The sequence below is a fragment of the Gopherus flavomarginatus genome, chromosome 2 (genome assembly GCF_025201925.1).
Source record: "Gopherus flavomarginatus isolate rGopFla2 chromosome 2, rGopFla2.mat.asm, whole genome shotgun sequence".
NCBI lineage: Eukaryota > Metazoa > Chordata > Testudines > Testudinidae > Gopherus > Gopherus flavomarginatus.
The window spans coordinates 252,381,982-252,401,937 of record NC_066618.1 but is presented as its reverse complement, the minus strand read 5'-3'; the positions used below and the strand labels follow the sequence as shown (position 1 = coordinate 252,401,937).

Here is a 19,956-nt window from a genome sequence, read left to right as displayed (position 1 = left end):
AGCAGTTAAAGAATTTTCTCTTTCTAAATCATCCCTTATTTTAGCTGAGAAAGCTCTTTGCTCTTAGGTTTTGCTGTTTGTTTACTAGCTGAGATTATTTCTGTTCGCAACATGCTTTAAATATTTATGTTAACAGAACATCAGGCTCAGAGTCACGGCAGGAGGCAGAGGGACACAGAAAATGTGACAGGTTGGGAGGAATACATTACCGACATCTTAGCACTTTCATTCTTTTGATAACACAATGCATTTCAGTTTTCCAGAAGAGTTTCAGCTTACAATCTATTTTCTCATTTCCTATTCCCTCAGATAAATGTGTTTTAAAGCTATTGGCATGAAAAGCCCTAACTACACTATCATGTCTCTCTTACTTTTTTTTATAATAACTTGCTTACAAAAGAGATCCCAGAAGACCAGGCACCATGAACAATTTATCTACAGCTCTTCTCACCACAACTGCCTGCCATGTGTTGTGAGGGTTCCTTCATTATTCAAATTAGGATGGTCAAAATGTTTTGACCAAAAGTAAAAAGTTGAAAAACTCTTCAAGAAATCAAAATGTTATTGCACATTTCCTATTTCTGAACAAATTCAAACCAAAAGTAAGGTATCTAAAAAATATTCTTTGCTATATTCCTTTTCTACTCCTTCCTCCTCCACTTATTTTTCCAAATGGAAAAAATATTTTTTTTTAAAAAAAGGTATTTTTCCTTTCTAACTTGCCCACATTTTTGTTTCCTCCGTCCCCTTTTTCCAGTGGATGAGAGCAGGAGTGGGGAATTCCCACATCAAAATGAAGTTTTGAGTTGAAAACTTTTGTACAGAAACAAAACTTTTAAAATTTCTGAAAAAAAATGTTTTTCTCTTTTGACCAGCTCCACTCTTCATATTAGCGGGCCCAGAGTCTCTTACTATAGGTCCAGATCTGAACTTCTCCAAACTTTGCACGGGTTCTGACCCCTCTCTCCTCCTCACTTACAAAGAAGTTCCATTTCCACCCCACCCATCTACTCTCTCCCTTGCTTTCTGTCATTTATGTAGAATAAACCCTCTAATTGCATCTTGTAGCCTTCTCACATTGATGCTATTTCCTCCCTACCAGTTTGGGAGACTGCATGGGTTCCGGTGACTTCCCTAAATGAATAAGACAACAAGGAGATGCAGTGGAACTACAACCCTCCTTTCAGGAAGCAGGAATGGGTAATTAGGAAATTTAATATTTCTCATGATTTGCTGGTGCTGGGATCACATAGCACTGCAGAAAGGAGATGGTGATTGCACTCCAGATGAAATGTGGCCTGGGGCCTCAGGAAAAGCAGAGTTTTATGCAGCTGCATAGGTCACATTGGCCTAAGATGGTTATAGATCAGATATGCAACTTCAGAGAATTTACTAAGATTGTGCCTAATGCTAGGATCAAAGTTTGTAACAAAAATATTCATATTCTAAAAAGGATACAGAGGAAGGAGCATAATGTTGGGGTACTGCCATTTTACAAAGGAAAAAAAATTATTTTGTTTTTGCCACAAATCCTTAGCCACTTGGCCAGGTTTACATGACGCAGTCTATTCTTTCAGTATGTGTTTCAGAAAAGATCTCACTGATCCCAGCGGCATCCTGGGAAGAATATTTTCACCAAGACAATTTGTTCTCAACTGTGCATGCCTATCAGAGCAGTGCAAGCCATTTGTGAAGGAGTTCACATACTGAATTTGTCAATTTGGTTGACACAGGTTGGAAGTCAAATCACCTCATGGAGGTTCACTTTGAAGTTCAAGTTTACAGACTTAAGTGTCTAAGAGGACTTTCCTACAGGAAATCTATTTCTACCCCTCTAGCCGTCCCCTCTTGTCACCTGATTTATCTTCATCAGACAGTTCCAGGAGTGGGGAACATGGGGCGGGGTTGCCATATTCCCTGATGAGTTAACAACCTCAGTCCACATTCACCAGGCTTTTAAGAGCCTAGGTTGAAGACTGCTGACACAGGTCAGATTTAAAACACAGGCCATTCTGAATTCATGAGCAGCTTGGCTTGAACATTTTGCAAAGCTCCAATGACTTGGCCTACATATTTTCCTGAAAAAGCACATGCCTGTACTGGCTTTTAGTGCAACAGAAGGGACTGTATTGACAGCATTAGAATGAGCAGACTGTGTGAGGGCAGTTCTCCCGCCTACAGTATAAGACATAGAATGTGTTCCTATGTCTCGTACATGCTGATGTGTTAGAACTGGAGAAATAAATGGATGGTATCACCTAACTATCCAAGTATCTTATGCTAGGAAGATCTGGAGTCATGCATTCTTTAACTTGAAATTGTTCAATGCCTGACACAATCTGGCACATTGGAAATAGATATTGTTACCCTACCCAGATGTTGTCAGTGCCAATGTGTGCCTGCTAGCCCATGATCTGAGGTGAGACTGATTCCAGTGGGAGCTCAGGTGGGACAATTCTCCCTTACAGTCCAGTGTACAGAGAGGACACTGCCTGGTACAGACTGCTCCCCCAAGTCTCATGTCCTCCTCTTTGTGGTGGGGCAGAAGCCTCACTTGTAGGAGGGGCAGCAGTTCCTTCATCATCTTGAGTACAGAGACTGCAGTTTGTAAATGGTACACAAGGCACTCAAAGAGGGAGAGGCTCCTTGTACATGTACCACTCAAGTTGAGGGACTTCTGATCATTTGACCTGAGTCACCTCTGCCAGTGTCAGAGGCGAAAGGCCCTGGGTATTGAACAATTATGACCATAAAGGATAATAATAAAGAGCCACAAAGCTATCCAGTGTTGTAAAAGTGAACTGATGGTGGTGAGGTGGAGAGGCTAAGTCTCCCTGCCCCTTACTCTGACTGTCTTAACTTAGAGCAGTCATTGATCTCTTCCATTGACCCTGCAGACCAATAGAGAGCAGCAAGGCAGGTTTCCCTTCTTTGTTTTTCCTCAATGATCTCCACCTCTCTGATTCATATTTCTTATATTCTGGTCTTTAAAATATGCCAATATCAATAAGCAGTGTCAGCCTTAGCAATTGGCAGGCCTGGGAGCAAGGTTCTGTTGCTTCTCCCACTACATCCCTAATGCAACTAATTCCTACCCACCGTGATCAGACCATCATGCAGGGGGCCAGCGTAAGAATTTGGGAGAGGTTCCGAGAAATGATTTTACAGGAAAAAATACATGGAAGAGAAGGAATGAATTTTAGCCCACACCCTACTCCAATCTATTGCTGCAGAAATAATTCCCATCTGCTTGTTCCTGTCAACTGTAGCAATTGTTTCCATTAGCTTACCGTAATGCTGTCTTTGCAATGAAAAAGTCTAGAAACCTCCTTTCTTAAAAAAGAAAAGCTGAAATTCTCCTTTACTTGTTTAGAGCCTTCAGACCAGAGGGTCCGTGGCCAGCCATCTGACCTGTGGGTCCCAAATGCTAGTATCAATATGCAGTGTCTACTTAGTCAAATGAATACTTATACGAGTTATTATAACTTCCTAAACTATGGACTGACACATTCAGTTTCCAAATCCTGCATACTTATCCCTATCATGTCTGAATTCAGTATGTATATTCTTTGTCACTGATTAATAGTATATAGGGAACACCGCCCAAATCCACAAAAGGACTTAGACATTGCAACGTCCAACTTTAGGTGCCTAGTAACCCAGTGGAATCCAGAAACCCTGAGTTTGGTGCCTAGGCTTTGTACACAATGCATCAGGGGAGGGAGGCTCCTAAGAATGGGATCCACAAATGCCCAACATGCTAGGCAGGGAGCCTCCTAAGCTAACCAAGAGCAGATGCCAAGGAGATGGTGTATTGTAAGCCTTGCCCCTCTCAGGGATTCAGGTGCTTAACTCCAGGCTGGAGAGAGGTGCCTATATGCATTTGTGATCCAGAGCCAGGACCCCTCTCTTGGAGTCAGGTGACTAGGACATTTCCTGCAAGAAGGTATACAGTGCATGCCTAACTCTGCAAAAAACAGCTGATGGAAGGGAGGTGGCACTAGCCTTCCTCATAAACTTTAGCCCCATGGTTAGGGCCCTGACTTGAGATGTAGGAAACCCCAGTTCAATTCCCCCTCTCTGCCTGATATAGAGCAAGGATTGGAACAGAGGCTTCCCATGGCTGAGATCCATGCCCTGAACATTCTGACAGATGGGTCTCTTAATGTCTCCTGTTGAAACTGTCCTACTGTCTATAAATAATGAAATATGCATCGGGCCACCAACAACATGAGAATGACTCTCTAGTCTAGTCGTTAAGCCACTCACCTGAAAGGTAGGAAAAACCTTTCTCCTCATCAGACAGAGGGGAGAATTGAACGGGGATCTCCCACATCTCATGAGAATGATAGAAGCAATAGCATATAAGGAAGTCCTTCCCTCCCCACTTTTTTTGTGTAGAGTTAGGCATGCTATGAGGACACTTGCCAGATTTGGCCCTCCAGGCAAGATAGGTGGGGCAACACCTAGTTTCATCTGTTTTGAGATAGGTGCCCAGACTGAAACATTTTCCAGGGGCAGAAATGTAGGTGCCTAGGTGACTTTTAGAGCAAAATGTAGATACCATGGTTTAGAGGCCCCTCCAGTGTTAGGTGGCAGATGAGCAGGAGTTTCGATGATCTCAGTGGTGCCTAAAGTAGGGAGTTCGGTGCCTAAGGCATTTTGTGGATCTGGGTCTGCACATGGCTGGTCATTGCAACGATGGGGGATCTATCAGTCAGGTATTTCCTAAAATCAATACCCACTTTACTGTAGCTGAGAAACAGTGACTCCACCTGTGAATTACTATCAGTTGAGGATGAAAACAAGGGTGAGTGAATTGGATAGGGAGATTAATTTCAACAGAAAATACTAACGTATTCTTAAACTAGGAGCAACTGTCAAATTAAAAATGTGTTCAAGAAAAACTAGAGAGAGAGACTTAGTAGAAACTCCATTTAGAATTTGTTTCATTGTGATAGGCTTCTGAAGAAAGCTGTGCTGCTTTATCTAGTAAAATCCTTGCACCACAGAGAAGTTGTATAAACTCAAGTTGCATGCTTAAGAAGTAATGGATTTTCAAGTTCAGTTTTGCATGCTGGGAAGACCAGAATAGAGGGGAAATGCAGGGTGTGATCATTGCCACACAATCTACATCTGGTTTGATGGAAAACAGAAAAAAACTGGGAAAGTTATCTATAGATATATACCTACATTCACAAACAAGACAGATTGACAAAGCCTCTATTGGAATTCAAAGCCTCTATTGAAATTCAAAGCAACAGCATTCTCACAGATTTGTCCATTAAATATACTGATAGCCATGCAGTCATTGCACCTGGTCCCAAGTGTACCACACATTTCCCATTGATCTCAAGCTACTGACTATTGCAGCCATATATATTTTAGCTGACCAAGGAATCCCAGAACATTATGCCTTTTGGAAAAAGTGTTGACTTATTCACATTCTCACACATATAGTGAGGTAAGTGCCAGGCCTGACAAAACCAAACCGAGCATCCTACACCAATCTAGTCATATCTACAATCACAGTTAGTAAAATGTGAAGGACAAATGTGATGTATGTAGCACTGTAATTTACCCTTTTGTTTCCTGCATACTGCAACTTAAAATTTTTAGGAGTTTGAAAGTGGTTGCCATTTTGTGTTCAGTTCAGACACTGATTTAGTGAGTCAATGGTTTCTCTTTCACAGATATTTTATTAATAAGTCACCTAGTCTAGTCTAAAGACATGTATTTTGGCCTGTGTGTACATTAAAAAAAAATACAGAAACATGTTGCTTTGAGGAAAACTTAGTTGTAACATCCCTGCTTCAAACTCCCTCTTTTTCCATTCTCAACATCCATGTGCATTTGTACAAGTTTTATTGCACTTCATTTAACTTTACCAAAAAGAGAAAAATTATTATATGGGAGTGAAATATATATTGTCATGCTTGTAGTAGGTAAAAGCTATAGAAATTTGATCCAATGTATAGCAGATAAGTCTCTCCTCATTTCTAACATAGCCAAGAGATGATTTTAGGTACATTATTACTTGCAATAATGAAAAAAAATCAGACAATATTTATCCATTATAAACATTTGGTCATCATTAACTCTAGTTTCTAATCTCTAAGTCCCCTTAATTTAACTATTAAACAATTTGGGATTTGTTTGTTAGCCATAATGGATTAATTCTGTAACCTATATTAAAACATGTCAATGCCACATCACGGTATACAATTATATTAAGGAACACAGGGGATTCAAAGTTAGATTTAATGATGGCTAGGATTTAAATACATGTATGTGCACACAATCTCAGCCACAAAATTTAGCCAAATTGGTATTCTGAGAGATTTTTAATTGGGCTTCCTGTTTAAGATCCAAGAATACCTCATATAAAGATTAATCCCTTTCACAAATTCTGGAACTTAATTATATTCATACTATTACATGTGTGATCATGCAGTTTAAAATCTGCTTTGAGGTTGTAATACTTCTACAAAAAGGTTACAAAAATATGGAAACCCTGAAACTATGCCACTCACTTAAATAGTAAAGGAACTAAAGTTTCAATAGAAGGAAAAAAAGTGTTCTTTGAAATAAATGAAGGGGTATCTTGTGGCATTTCTCAAGGAGTTAAAGTATATATTGTAAAGCTGTCAGCTCTTGAAATAATCTTTGTAACTGCAGATGATACATTATTATACATTAGGATGTACTCCGCCTATATCAAAAGAAAGCACAAGGCAGCTCAGAAATCCCTAAATCCTTTAGATTTGACTATAAATACAACATATAGTAAATATCGGTGAAAGCCAACATAGCTAAGAGTCTGTATCCAATTAGCTTATCTGCCTTGCCTGCCACACCATTAATCTTCTTACTTAGCAGCAGATCATGATGTTCAATTAGCTGAAGTGCCTTTAGTGTGTTCAACAGATGATAAAAATAACCAAATATTGGAGCAAGCTAATCACCTATCCAGAGTCAGCAATAGGTAAGAGCAGGAGGTGAACAAGTAGCCCCATTTGTACCAGTGTATCAGGTTCATGATGACCTGATTACTGTTTATGAAATGGTAACATATAGAGGTTTTTTTCCAAACATTTATTCCACTAGTCACAGCCTAAAGCAATATAACATTCATTATTCACAGATGTCAATAGTTACTAACAGGTTCTCAAAGGCATTTTCCTCATAGTATCTATTACATTCCTTTCGCGTGCATTTTAATTATAAATTAAAAGCAGCACAAATATTATAATCAGAAAGAGCTAAAGCACTGCTACTTACTGAAACTTGTGAAAAAGAAAAGCATGTAAGTCTGCAGAAATGCTTCAGAGTGCCTATTTCCCCCTTTAATGAATTTAACACATTTTAATTGTATTATATTACAGATGGTAAAAACCTACAAGAAAAACAATCAAAACAGACCTTTATAAAGGTTCAAAAAAATAATAATAAGAGGACTTCAATTTCATAATGAGGCACCAGGAGTTCTGCAAGAGGTTCAGTCTTCAGGTGTAATTCTCATGTAGCAATCCATTAAGACTTGAACAAACCCCAATTTAATCCAATAAAAGAACAAATAGCCTTCTTCAATTGATTTTTCCTCCTTAAAATATCTCATTATTAGACAAATAGAAGAAAATGTATGTGGCCAGAATCTGAGATGCAAAAGCTAAAACTATAATCCAGATTGTATAATTAATCCAGTGAAAATGGTTTATATATTTCTAATTTAATTGTTAATGTGGTCTAAAGCCTCTGATAGAATTATTTGATTTAGTTAGAGTAAGGGAGAGGGAAAGCCATCTGACTTGTTAAACCAGAAAATGCATGTTAATAATGAGGGCACTTCTAAATTTCAGCTTCATTGAAAATCTGAGAACCATGGCTCCCATCTCACAATGAGAGTCACATAAATGGACTTCTGAGCACATATGACTGATGGAACTCCACATGGGCACAGAGCCCTGACCAAATGGGGCTCACTGCAGGATCAAAGCCTGTATATTGATTGATGAACATTACTATTATTTGTATTATGGTAACATCTAGAGGCCCCAACCATGATCATGGCCCATTATACTAGGCACTGTAGAAACATATAGTAGGAGATGGTTCATGCCCAAAATACTTTACAAGGGTGTTCATCTATATAAAATTTACTTTTTCAATATTTGATCTAGTATTTTAAATATATATATTTCCTTTATGGAAACTTCCTGAAGAATTTAATAGGGACTAAACCAATGAGGTTCTAAAGATGTCTAATATGGTTATATGGAAATTGCTGGAACTATTTAATTTTTTAGAGAATGGTATCCTTTTTATAGAGTTTTTAAGTCATGCTATAAAATTCATAATATGGATATAATTTTCTTTTAAAATCTATTAGGTCCAAACATCAATTTAAAAATCACCATCTATTAAAATTGGTAGTACTGTCTCAAAAATCTTGATCTGTTCAAAATTATCACCAAAGGCTTTTCTATAAAATAGTATTGGTTGGGATTTCATTTGGAAATATTTTTACCTTTCTTTATTAATCTGAAATATGCAGCTCTCTTTAGCTGAAAGGCATAAACTTGCTAAAAATTAGCACTGAGTTCAAAGGACACCTTACACTGTTTAATGTCACTTGTTAGATGAATGCATCAGGATTGCAGAGGGAATTAATCCTGGAGAACTCATGTAATCCACTGTGTAGAAGGTGCAGCACTAGGATGATTGGCCAATTAACCTTTTTCATTTCCCAGTTAGACTCTAAATGCCTTTATGACTGAACTTTGACTGTAAATGCAAAATTATAAATTAATGTTAAATACTCTGGGTGTAATATAAAACATAGGACATTGCTTTGCCCCAGCCAGAAGACAGGCACTATTCCTCCAAATATACATTTATGTAGAAACTTGAAGTCTCTGCATAATTTTTAACGATTAAGCTAGACATCACTTATTCTAGGATATAAAACAAAAGTAATAATGGCAAGAAAAGCAGTCACTGGAACAGCCTGTCCACGTAGGGAGTTGCTTCAAGGCATTAACCAGAACTAAACCCTGATTAAATGTCTAATTGGCTTGAACAGTAATGGCAAGAAAAGCTATGGGCTGTCCCTATTGACAGTAAAAGAGCAGCAGAGGTTTCAAAACAGTCTCATGGGCAAGATGTTTAATAAACTGAAAGCAAGATTCACCAAAGTGAAGCAAAAACCAGAGGAGGAGAAGTTCAAGGAAGAAGAGGCCCCTCCTAACCCATCACCCCAACAGCCACGACCCACAGGGCAGGTAGAGTATTTAATCTTACCCAGATCCATTAATATTATGTTTGTGCTTGGAAATCACTGATTTAATTAGATGTAGCAATAACCAAAACTTAGATTTTCCCAGAAGCTTACTGTATTGAATAGCCTCATCTGTGCTAAATGACAGCTGCCTTTTGGGTTGCTCCTTGTTTTCCTTATATTTTCTTCATACTGTCACTCACACTGGGTTAGTTGCTTTACAAAGGGGCCTATCCTGAATGATTACTGGGCCATATAAGCTCTTGGAAAGACAAAGTAACTTAGTAACAGTCTTCATATATCATTTGGCTATGTCTTACAAAAATAGTTTCAGTTGAAATCTATAGAAAATAAATATTGGTTTAAAGTATTAACTCACTTGTGCACTGTACATTAATGGAAAATTTAAAAACTCAAGGCTATGTAAGGCCAAAAAGCATTCATTTAGTTGGCTTTTTTAAATTAGGATTTTTAGTAACCAGAATTTGCTGTAACCTGCCATAACTCAATTTCACAGGGCAAGTCATTAGGATATTGGTAACCAAAGCAAAACAAATGGTTTACAATCAGTCCAGTGCCTTTAATCTTAATTGCTGCTTTGGGAGCAAAGGAAATTCTTCCTTTATTATGTTAATTAAATGACTGTTTAACATCAAGAATCCTATTCAGGGAACTCATTTTCTCCCACAAATAAAAATGTCTGCCCAAGTATACCAAACACTGGCAAACCACAATAATATTTATCACTCTAGGATGTGCAGTGTCACCTCCAAGGTCACAACCTGGCCAGTGTTGAGAGCCAGCACTAGGCATAAGCGGATTAATCAATTGCTTAGGGCCCTGAGCAGCTCATGGGGGGTTCCCTATTCACTTCTTTAGTGTGTGTTTGGGGGGAAATATTCTTGTTTACGGCCCCCAATCAGTTAGCATCACCTCTGCCAGTGTTAACCATCCCTATGACATCTCCTCTGGTAGCACTGCTATAGGGGACGCACCTGCAGGCCTCCTAACAACTTCATAATTTTGACTAAAATGGACATTAACTGGAATGTTCAAAGACGGAAGGATATCTGGAAAATGAGGTTCATTTATTTAAAGTTCTTGAAATTGTATCCATCGGGGAAAGTGGCAAATTTTGATCAGCCCAACCTGTATTTTATCTTACCTCCAATCAACACAACCGTGTTAAGAAGTGGAATAATTTTCTGTTTCAGGGATGCACAACAGGCCTGGGCCCTAACTGATATAACATGCTAAAAATACACATTCAGAGAGCTCTGCATACATTCTGCACTTGTGCTCAAATATCCCCCAAATGGGATGTGTTTGATCAAAAGTGGCAAGACACAGCATAGTCAAGGCCCTGCGTATACCACTTAACCTGGATATAAATTGTGAGACAAGAAACCTGAATTCTGTGACACTCTGATTTGGTACACAGGATATTCTGCAGCCCAGCTGCCTTAGACGCCCCCCGCCCTCAGCCCTCAAGTATCTTGTCTCATCTTCTGGATTGATGAGGCAGCCTGCTCCTCTATTCTGGCATTTGGTTTCCTCTTGGGGTAAGATAATAGTCCACCTCTCTGGAAGTCCTCTTTTGGCAACAAATGTGCCACCAGTACCACAATACATAAGCTCTCCACTTTGATCCACTGATTTTCTACTGTTCAGTTACAAAAGGCCCTATAGAACCTAAATTGTAGAGTGTATCACATATTGCAAAGTCTCTTAGATAGTCCACCCTCTGATCTCACAGGAACTGCTTAACTGGTAGGAATAGAGACCCGGAGTGATACATACCAATTCATATACTATTTGGATAGGCAATACACTTTAGGAATTTTATATAAAAATGTAGAGGTGCATCCATCACTATTATTATCCTGATAACTCAATTATTTTATATCCTGCTGGGATAGTGGTCATGCCGAGTTATATGTATTACCAGCAGCTGTGGATAATAATGTCTTGTGTTTTATACTGAGATTTGCCCGAGGGATTGTTTGGCCTTCTAGAATTTGTTTTTTGTGTCCTCCCACCCCGAGCTGATTTTGCTTTCAGGAGCGATGCTACTGTACTTTTAACTGACCTGGAGACTGGACAAACAAGGTTGCTTGTCTTGTGCCTTCATTTGTCTGTTTCTGTATTGGTAGCCACTAGATTTCTTATAAATAGGTCTAGAAAGTTTCTTCTGACTGAAACTTACCTGGAGAAAGGTTTCCACTGCAGGAAGACTTTGATTGTTTCTAGCAATACAGGTCAGGCTTATTTCTCTAAAGACAGAGCAGGCAGCCTTACCCTGCTCTGGGGTTGATAGAAGGAGGAGCTAGAGGGAAAATTCCAGAGTCCACACCAAATAAAGAGGGAGTTATTTTTTTTAAAAAGTAATGAGAAATTGTAAAATGTTGGTGGTGAGAGAACTAGTCTATGCATACTAAGAGTGAGTACTAAGAAGGAAAGCACCCAGTTACTGCCTTTCTACACTTAGAACTACCTGCAGAAAATGAAGGTGTGTATATAGCAAATGTGTGAGTTTGAGCATTGCCCGTGTGTTTTTTGTTTTACTTTCTGCTCTTCCGTTTACTCACATAAATTATATCACTTTTCATATAAGAAACTGAGTGTGACCAGCTCATTTCCTCATAATCTGGCATATTACAACTGGCACATCTGTTCTTAGTATAAATAATTTTTTTCTAGCTACACACTTAAATGGCCTCTCGTAAAGAGGACCCACCTGGAGCACCCTCGTTCAACAAGACACACTATGTGCATCTGCCTCAGTTTCCTCAGGGTCCAGCCATAAAAAGAGCATAGTCTCTTTCACTGTTCAATACAAAGGCCCATCTCTGAGAATAGTTTATTCATTTACACACACAATACTCTATACAAATAAAGGTAGAGAAGTCTTCAGTTCCTCTGTCCAGAGATATCACTTCCAGGTCACCCACCCACAAGACCACCAGCACTCAATTGGCAATTCCTTCCTGCCCTTGTTCCAGGGATCCTCCGCTTGCCAAGCCACCTAGCTGAGGGTACCCAGTCTCATGACTCTTCTGCTCAAAACACAGTACACAGACTCTGCCCTTTTCAGCCACCCTACGTGGACTCACTAGCTTAGGAAGGTCAGCAAGCTCGCCCCTCTGTTGGCCTCCTAGGCTTGCCCTTTTCAGCTATCCTTCACTGGCTCCCTAGCCCTGGAAGGTCAGCAGGCCAGCCCCTCCATCAGCTCTCAATTCCTCCCTCTTGCCAGGGTGGGCCGGCTAAGTTCTCTGCTCTCTACAGACTGTCTCTCCCTAGCAGCTCTCAACTGCCATTGTCTTTGTTCCTTCAGTCTGTGCTCCCAGTCAACTAACTCTCCAGATCTCCGTCTCCTCTCAGGCCCATGTGCCCTCTTTTAAGCCTAACTAGGAAGCAGATGATGAGTCACAGGTGACTTGGACCCCACTGCCTCTTAAAGGGCTGGTGTCACCCTGTGACACAGCCCTTATCACCAATGACCCAAAATTACTCTATACACACAACCAGTCCTACACACAGGCCAAGTATTTTCCAATGTGTCCACACTTTTGCCTAGTACTATTCACAACCTGGACCTCCAACTCCACCTGGAAAGATGCATTGAGTGATCCAGGTTGCAAGCTGATAGATGAATCAAAGACCAAAGCATACTGTTCATGCAAATTCTATAAAGGAAAACCATGTAAAAAGTAAAAGAAGATAGAATGTGGGAATAATAGTTCTGTAATATTTTACATCTTCAGAGCATTTCACAAGTATTAACTAACATGACTGTATTTGGGGCTCACATGAGCAAAAGCCTGAAACAGAATAAACAATCTGTACGGCAAAAGACTGTATAGCTTAACTTGGCAACTGAGAAGCAAACAAAATATTCCCAGGTTCTGCTATACACCCACACTACCCTGAGAATGCACAGATTCTCTAGAATTGCAATTGTTCATGTTTGTTTTTTTCCGAAGGTCTCAGAAACAAACTCTCAGAATACAAAGATCCTGCGATCAAAGTTAGGGAAGAACGAACACTCAGAGTAAAATAAGAACCAATCCAGCCTTTCATCGAAAACTCAAAACAAACCCAAAATTAATGTAAAAAGTTGTTAACTTTTTCAAAACCAAACCAAACCAAACCTTTTCATTCTCATATGCCCTGTGATGCCTAGTTTTTTGCTCCCCCCTCTTGCCTCCCTCCTCCCAAAAAAAAGCCCGAGTCCTTACCTAGAGCCAGTTTAAGTTTTCCTCTCTTGCTCATCCAAATTGAGCATTTTTTGATGGTCAAGTAAAATATCAGTAATTTTTTCCATCATCAATCACTGTGATAAATAGCAAACAAGTCAGCTTTGTGCCTGGGGTGGTAAGCATTTGTGATGTCTTGCAAGGAAACTTAAATGATTCATATTTAAAAAAATGGATCAGGGCAGGAAACATTGGGCAGCCACCAACTTTCCCTACTGCAGGAGAATAGCCCAACATAGTTAATGAAGATACTTCCTGTTAACTGAATAATAACTGTCCTTGGACAAACACTTCAGTGTTAAATATATTTATCCCAGGATACAATCTATTTCATATGGTCCCTGTCACCAAAATATCTGAGTGTCTCACAGTCTTTAATGTATTTATCCTCACAACACCTCCGTGAAGTAGGGAAGTACTAGTATCCCCATTTTGCAGATGGGAAACTGAGATACAGACAGATTGTGGCCATGTCTACGCTAGAGCTGGAAGGTGTAATTTCTGATTGAGCTATTATGCTATAAATAGAATTGCAGCTGCACAAGCAGCCCCAAGTACACACCTGTAGTTTCAGATAGGATTGTACTTGGGTGGCTAGTCCCACTCCCACTACATCTATATTAATTATGTTAGATTGATTAGAACACATCTCCTCTCGCTGACAATTCTAGTGCAGACATACTCTAAGTGACTTGCTCTAGTTCAGCTAAGAAGTCTCTAGCAGAGTACTGAAGTGGACCTGGGTCTTCCTAGTCCTATAGTAGGGCCATAACCACTTGATCATTCTCTCTATATATAATATATACCTTCAAGTATGCATATAATATACATTCTACTATGGGGGGGCTGTGTGTGATACATATATATACCCATACATCATGCAAACATCAACAGTGAAAAGAAATGTTATAGGAGTAAAGATTGTTGAAAGAGACAAATGCAGTTAAGTGATGAATTTTCACATTTTTTTATGCCTGAACCATATTTTTTCCTTAAATACATCTTAAATTCTTCTGTTTGCTTCCTTAAGGGTGAAAATAAAAACAAAAATGAGCCACAGAAAGGCGAGACTGCTAATACTGCACAACCAGAACCAAAGCAACAAGGTCAGTAACATTCCATTTACCAGAACCAGAACTGTACCTGAACAACATTCAGATAGTATAGAGCAGCAGACAATGTGCATTTGAGTATCAAAGGTCCTTTGAAAAATTGAGTGTTTTCCCCATACAGTGCCCAGTACTGCAAGGTGCTGATCTCCTCCTGTGAGGGGTTAAGCCTCTTCAGTTGCCATTGACTCAAACTGGTAACAATCCATTACAAAATTCTATTCTTTACTGACACTGTCCTCTCTTTCCTTTCCTTTTATCTCCCTGGCCTTTAAGATTTTGGCAGCTATTCTTCCACTCCAATCCCCTTGTGTTCCTAGCCCCCTCCTTTTCTTCCTTTATGCCCCATCTTTAGATGATCTCTGCTATTCATATGGATTTAATAAACACCTCCCCAGTGAAGATTCACATATACCTCATCACTCCAGATCTCTCTCCTTGGCTTCAGCCTCATTCCTTTTATGCACAATGTAGCTTCATTTTAAAGCATTTGTGTTTCTCAACTTGAGAAGGAGTTCTGCATATCCCTTAAATGTACTTACGGTCATGTTTCATTTAAAAACTAAGCTAATGGCACAATTCAGATCATGTGTTGAGCACACACAAAGATCAAGTTAGTGGTGTGCATTGTGGATATTTATCCATATCACAGACCCACCTCACAGTCTGGTATTATTGGCAGACTGTATTCAAAAGATGTCCAGGACTGGAATGTAGGTGCATAAAGCCAGAAAGGATTGAGGAGCACTGGAGGAACAGAATATGGAACGATGCACAATCCCTATTTGCATTTTGTGTCATTTTAAACACTGTTACTAATTCCTTCCTTTTCATGGATTTTTTTTTTAATTTGAAGGAAAAAATAATCAAGTCATTCCATGCTCCCATTCTGCTCTGAAATAGCTGTAGAACTAAGCCATGAATTAATAAACAAAATCTGACATACATTGACTGTGGCAGTAAACAATTGAAAAACAAAATCTAACATGTTATGTGGCTCTTTAGTAACATTAAATCACAGATGCTATCCCATGAAAAAATGAAATATTGATCCAGGCAAATGCCTCTTTTGCCATCCAAAAACTGATCTTATATTTGCAGATTAATTTATGCAAGACCCTATTCATTACAGTACTGAGCTACCATTTCCCTGTCAAAAATAAATAAAGGGATAGCATAGAAGGGAACTACAACATAAAAAGCGTTCTATCCATGTTGCCATAGCTCAGCAGTGCAACTAGATCTTCATCCAATGTGTTGACATTCAGCTGCTTCCCTACCCCGCCCCCAATAATGTTCTGGAGGATGCTTAAGGACAAATTTTCAGCCTGCCTCAAGCCATGTTTTAGTTTTGCAAATGCATATTTTTACCCCAGACAGGTAGTCTAGTTGTGCAATCCCTGATATGTACAGCAAATAGGGATTTTGTGTGTGTCATGAACTCATAACTGTACATAAATAGAAAACCTGAGCAATTCAGTACCACAAGCATATGCCCCTACCACATAAGGTAAAGGAGTAGCTCCATTAGTTGTAAGTAGTAAACTGCTATTAGACCTGATCCAATCCCCACTGAAGTCAATGGAAAGGCTCCTATTAATTCTAACAGGATTTGGGATAGGTCCATAGTCACTGGGAACAGCTGTTGGACAGAGTAGAAAGTCTGTGGGAAGCATGTAATGACAGGATAGATGCTTAGCATTTTACACTTGTCTGTACTGAATATTTAGATACTCATGGGGAGTTATGAGCACCATGATAGGGCCAGGGTACACGCTGCTCAACAGATCTAAAAGTTAAAGGTTAAGCAGAGAAAACTGTATCTGAGATTTCTGATTTGTACACAAATTTGACTGAGCTCTGGAGACTCAGCATGGCTGCAGGCAACTCACCTGGACCTCTCCTGCATCTATTGGCACATCTGCCTGCAGCCAGGACCAGCCACCATCTCCTCCCTGCCTTCTGGTACAGTGCAGTATTGCAGCACAGCTGAGTACTCAGCAGGATACATATTTATAACCTTTTTCATTAGTAGTTGGCTACTCACTCACTCAAGAACACCTGGTATATTCAGCTTCCTCACTGACTATCCATTACCATACCCTAATCCCTTTGATTACCTTCTATATAACTCACTTGATCTGTAATTAATTCTCTGTATTTTTGATCCATAACCAATTCTCTTCCTGTTTGACTCGTTTTGTAATTAATTCTCTGCGTAACTCATCTGCTCCATAACTGATTCATTCCTTAACTGATTCCTTACATCTGTTTATCTGCTTAACTGATTCCGAGTCACCTAATTGCAGATTCTCTGCATTATTGATTCATATTGCTGTTGCTTTGCATATTTACTGCCTGCCATAACTGACTGACCATACTACTGCTTCACTGGTTCTTTGAACTATTATTCAATAGCACCTTTGATTGTTTCACAGCATAATTGATGACTAGTCTCTACCCGCTAGTCATTCTCTCCACTCAGATTCTGTTTCAGTTTCTTCCCTCCTCCCACACTTCTTCTCCATTTCTCCCACAAAACTATCTACAAATTTGTATGCCTCTCACTCACCTTCTCCCTCTCTTCTTCCAGTGACCTCCGCCCCAGCCCTGTTCCTACCTCCATCTCTACTCTTCTCCTTCAACACCTTAATCCTGCTGACCCTTCCTCCCCTTTCACCTCATACCCATTCCCAAGCTCTGACCTTCCCTCCTTCTCCTCCTATTGGAATATCCATTCTATATCTTAAAACATTGCCTCCATCCACGACTTCTTCAGACTGGAAGGGACCTTATCAGTCCATTATGGGTCATCAAGTCCAGTCCCCTGCTATTGTAGGCTACCCCATCATATAATCCCATTAATAAATGTAGTTGCCATATTAAAACTAGTTAAGTTGTTTGCCTCCACTATTCCTATTGACAGGCTGTTCCAGAATCTCACTCCTCTGATGGCTAGGAACAGGGCTGGCCCTAAACTAAATAGCACCCCAGGTGAGAAGCGTCCTTGGCACCCCCCTTACCCCATTTGTTAAACATTTGAATACCTTATTGCATTTGTCCTTTTTTAGTCACTACTTACACTCTTCAGGTCTTAAAACACAAGAACACTTTCACAATTACACAGTGAGATCTTACCACAACCCTGTACAGTGGCATTACTACTTCCATATCTCTACTGGAAATACCTTCCCAGATATCTCACCTGATACCCATGCTCTTCTAAGTGAGGTTCTTTTATGGATGCATTACTTTGGTGGCTTACAGAATTCCTGTGATCAACTAATGCATGTGTTCTTTCTCCTCCTTTTGTTTCCTGCTGATGAGCCCCATACTTATGGGGGGAAATTTTTGTTACATGTGATGACCTTACACATTTCTATAACTCCACTCCTGTTGGTCATGCACATCTTCTGTGTAATATTCCAGTTCTTCTCTGTATTGACGATGCCTCCATTAATAAAACTTCATGTCATCAGCAAATTTCATTAATACACTCTGCATTTTGTGCCAAGGTCATTAAATTTTTAAATAAGATTCAATCCATAAGGAAATCCACTTCAACATCCAACCTGATAATTCTCCTCCCAGCAACAATTGATGCCATCTCCCCGTTAGCTAGTTCCTTACCTACCTTACAATTCTTTTACTAATCCCCATCGTCTCCAGTTTAATTTATAATTTCCCATGTGGTATGGTGTTAAATGCTTTACTGAAGTCCAGAATGATTAGATGTACTGCGTTTCCTCTGTCTAAAAACAACAGTTCTTATTAAAAAAAAATGAGATTAGTCATCTACCTTTGATAAACCCAATATCATCGTCTCTTGCTTCTTCCATCTCCTGGCACTCACTAAAACCTGGATCCCTATCTCTAATGCTGTCTTCCCAGCTGTCGCTCATTGTGTACCTCTTACACATGCCTACCCCAAATATCCTAAAGGAATATTGTGGGGGCATTGGGCTTCTCCTTTCCCTCTCTTTCCAGCCCCTCCTCACTTCTCCATTTTTGAACTACACTCCATCCAGTTCCTGTCTTCTCCCCGTCCCATGCTGTTATCCACAATCCACCTGATTCTGCCCTCTCCACTTTCTTCTACTCAAAGAGCTTGGTTTGTTTAGCCTAACCAAAATAAGGTTATGGGGGGATATGATTGCTCTTTATAAATATATCAGAGGGATAAATATTAGGGAGGGAGAGGAATTATTTAAGCTTAGTACCAATGTGGACACAAGAACAAATGGATATAAACTGGACATTAGGAAGTTTAGACTTGAAATTAGACGAAAGTTTCTAACCATTAGAGGAGTGAAATTCTGGAACAGCTTTTCAAGGGGAGTAGTGGAGGCAAAAGACATAGCTGGCTTTAATACTAAGCTTGATAGCCTAATTTTGGCAATTAATTTGGCAACTGATCTTTGATTAATAGCAGGTAAGTATGCCCAGTGGTCTGTGATGAGATGTTAGATGGGGTGGGATCCGAGTTACTACAGGGAATTCTTTCCTGGGTGCTGGCTGGTGAGTCTTGCCCACATGCTCAGGGTTTAACTGATCGCCATATTTGAGGTCGGGAAGGAATTTTCCTCCAGGACAGATTGGCAGAGGCCCTGGAGGTTTTTCGCCTTCTTCTGCAGCATGGGGCTCAGGTCACTTGATGGAGGATTCTCTGCAGCTTGAGGTCTTCAAACCACAATTTGAGGACTTCAATAGCTCAGACATAGGTTAGGGGTTTGTTACAGGAGTGGGTGGGTGAGATTCTGTGGCCTGCATTGTACAGGAGGTCAGACTAGATGATCATAATGGTTCCTTCTGACCTTAAAGTCTACGAGTCTTTGATTTTCACTCATGATGCTCCATATTCCATTCATCACAATCTTCCACCTTCATCTTTGGTGACCTCAACTTCCATGATGACATTCCACCTACCCATTAGCCTTTGCCTTCAGCCTTTGCCTCCTTACTTGTGCTTCAGCCTTGGATCAATTCTCACATTCACCGAAGTGACCACTCACTTAATCTTTTCTTCACTGAGAACTGCTCCCCTTCTGATCTTTATATTGCTGAGTTCCCGGTCTCTGACCATCACCTTGTCTCCAACATCACTCCATCTCCTTCTCCCCACCCTTCCAACCAGTCTATCTAGGTCTGTGGTTTCTCAGCTATGCTCATTCCCCTCTTCCCTGCTTTGCACACCATCCTTGACTCTTCCACTTGTTTTTCCAAAATCAAGGTCCATTCTCCTATCTGTGTACCTTACTGCCACCACAGTAATTTGATGTTTTCCAAGCAACAAGTGATTAGTTTCTAAAGAGAA

At 39.9% G+C, this 19,956-nt stretch overlaps 1 protein-coding gene across 1 annotated transcript in view; it reads left to right on the top strand.

The window, feature by feature from the left end:
• The first annotated feature begins 9,161 nt into the window (after window positions 1–9,161).
• CNGB3 (cyclic nucleotide gated channel subunit beta 3) overlaps window positions 9,162–19,956 on the top strand; it is a 110,423-nt gene continuing 99,628 nt past the window's right edge. The window contains exons 1-2 of the mRNA XM_050940872.1: window positions 9,162–9,281; window positions 14,564–14,639. Of these exons, the coding sequence (XP_050796829.1) occupies window positions 9,162–9,281; window positions 14,564–14,639 (196 nt within the window). The remainder of the gene's footprint in view (window positions 9,282–14,563; window positions 14,640–19,956) is intronic.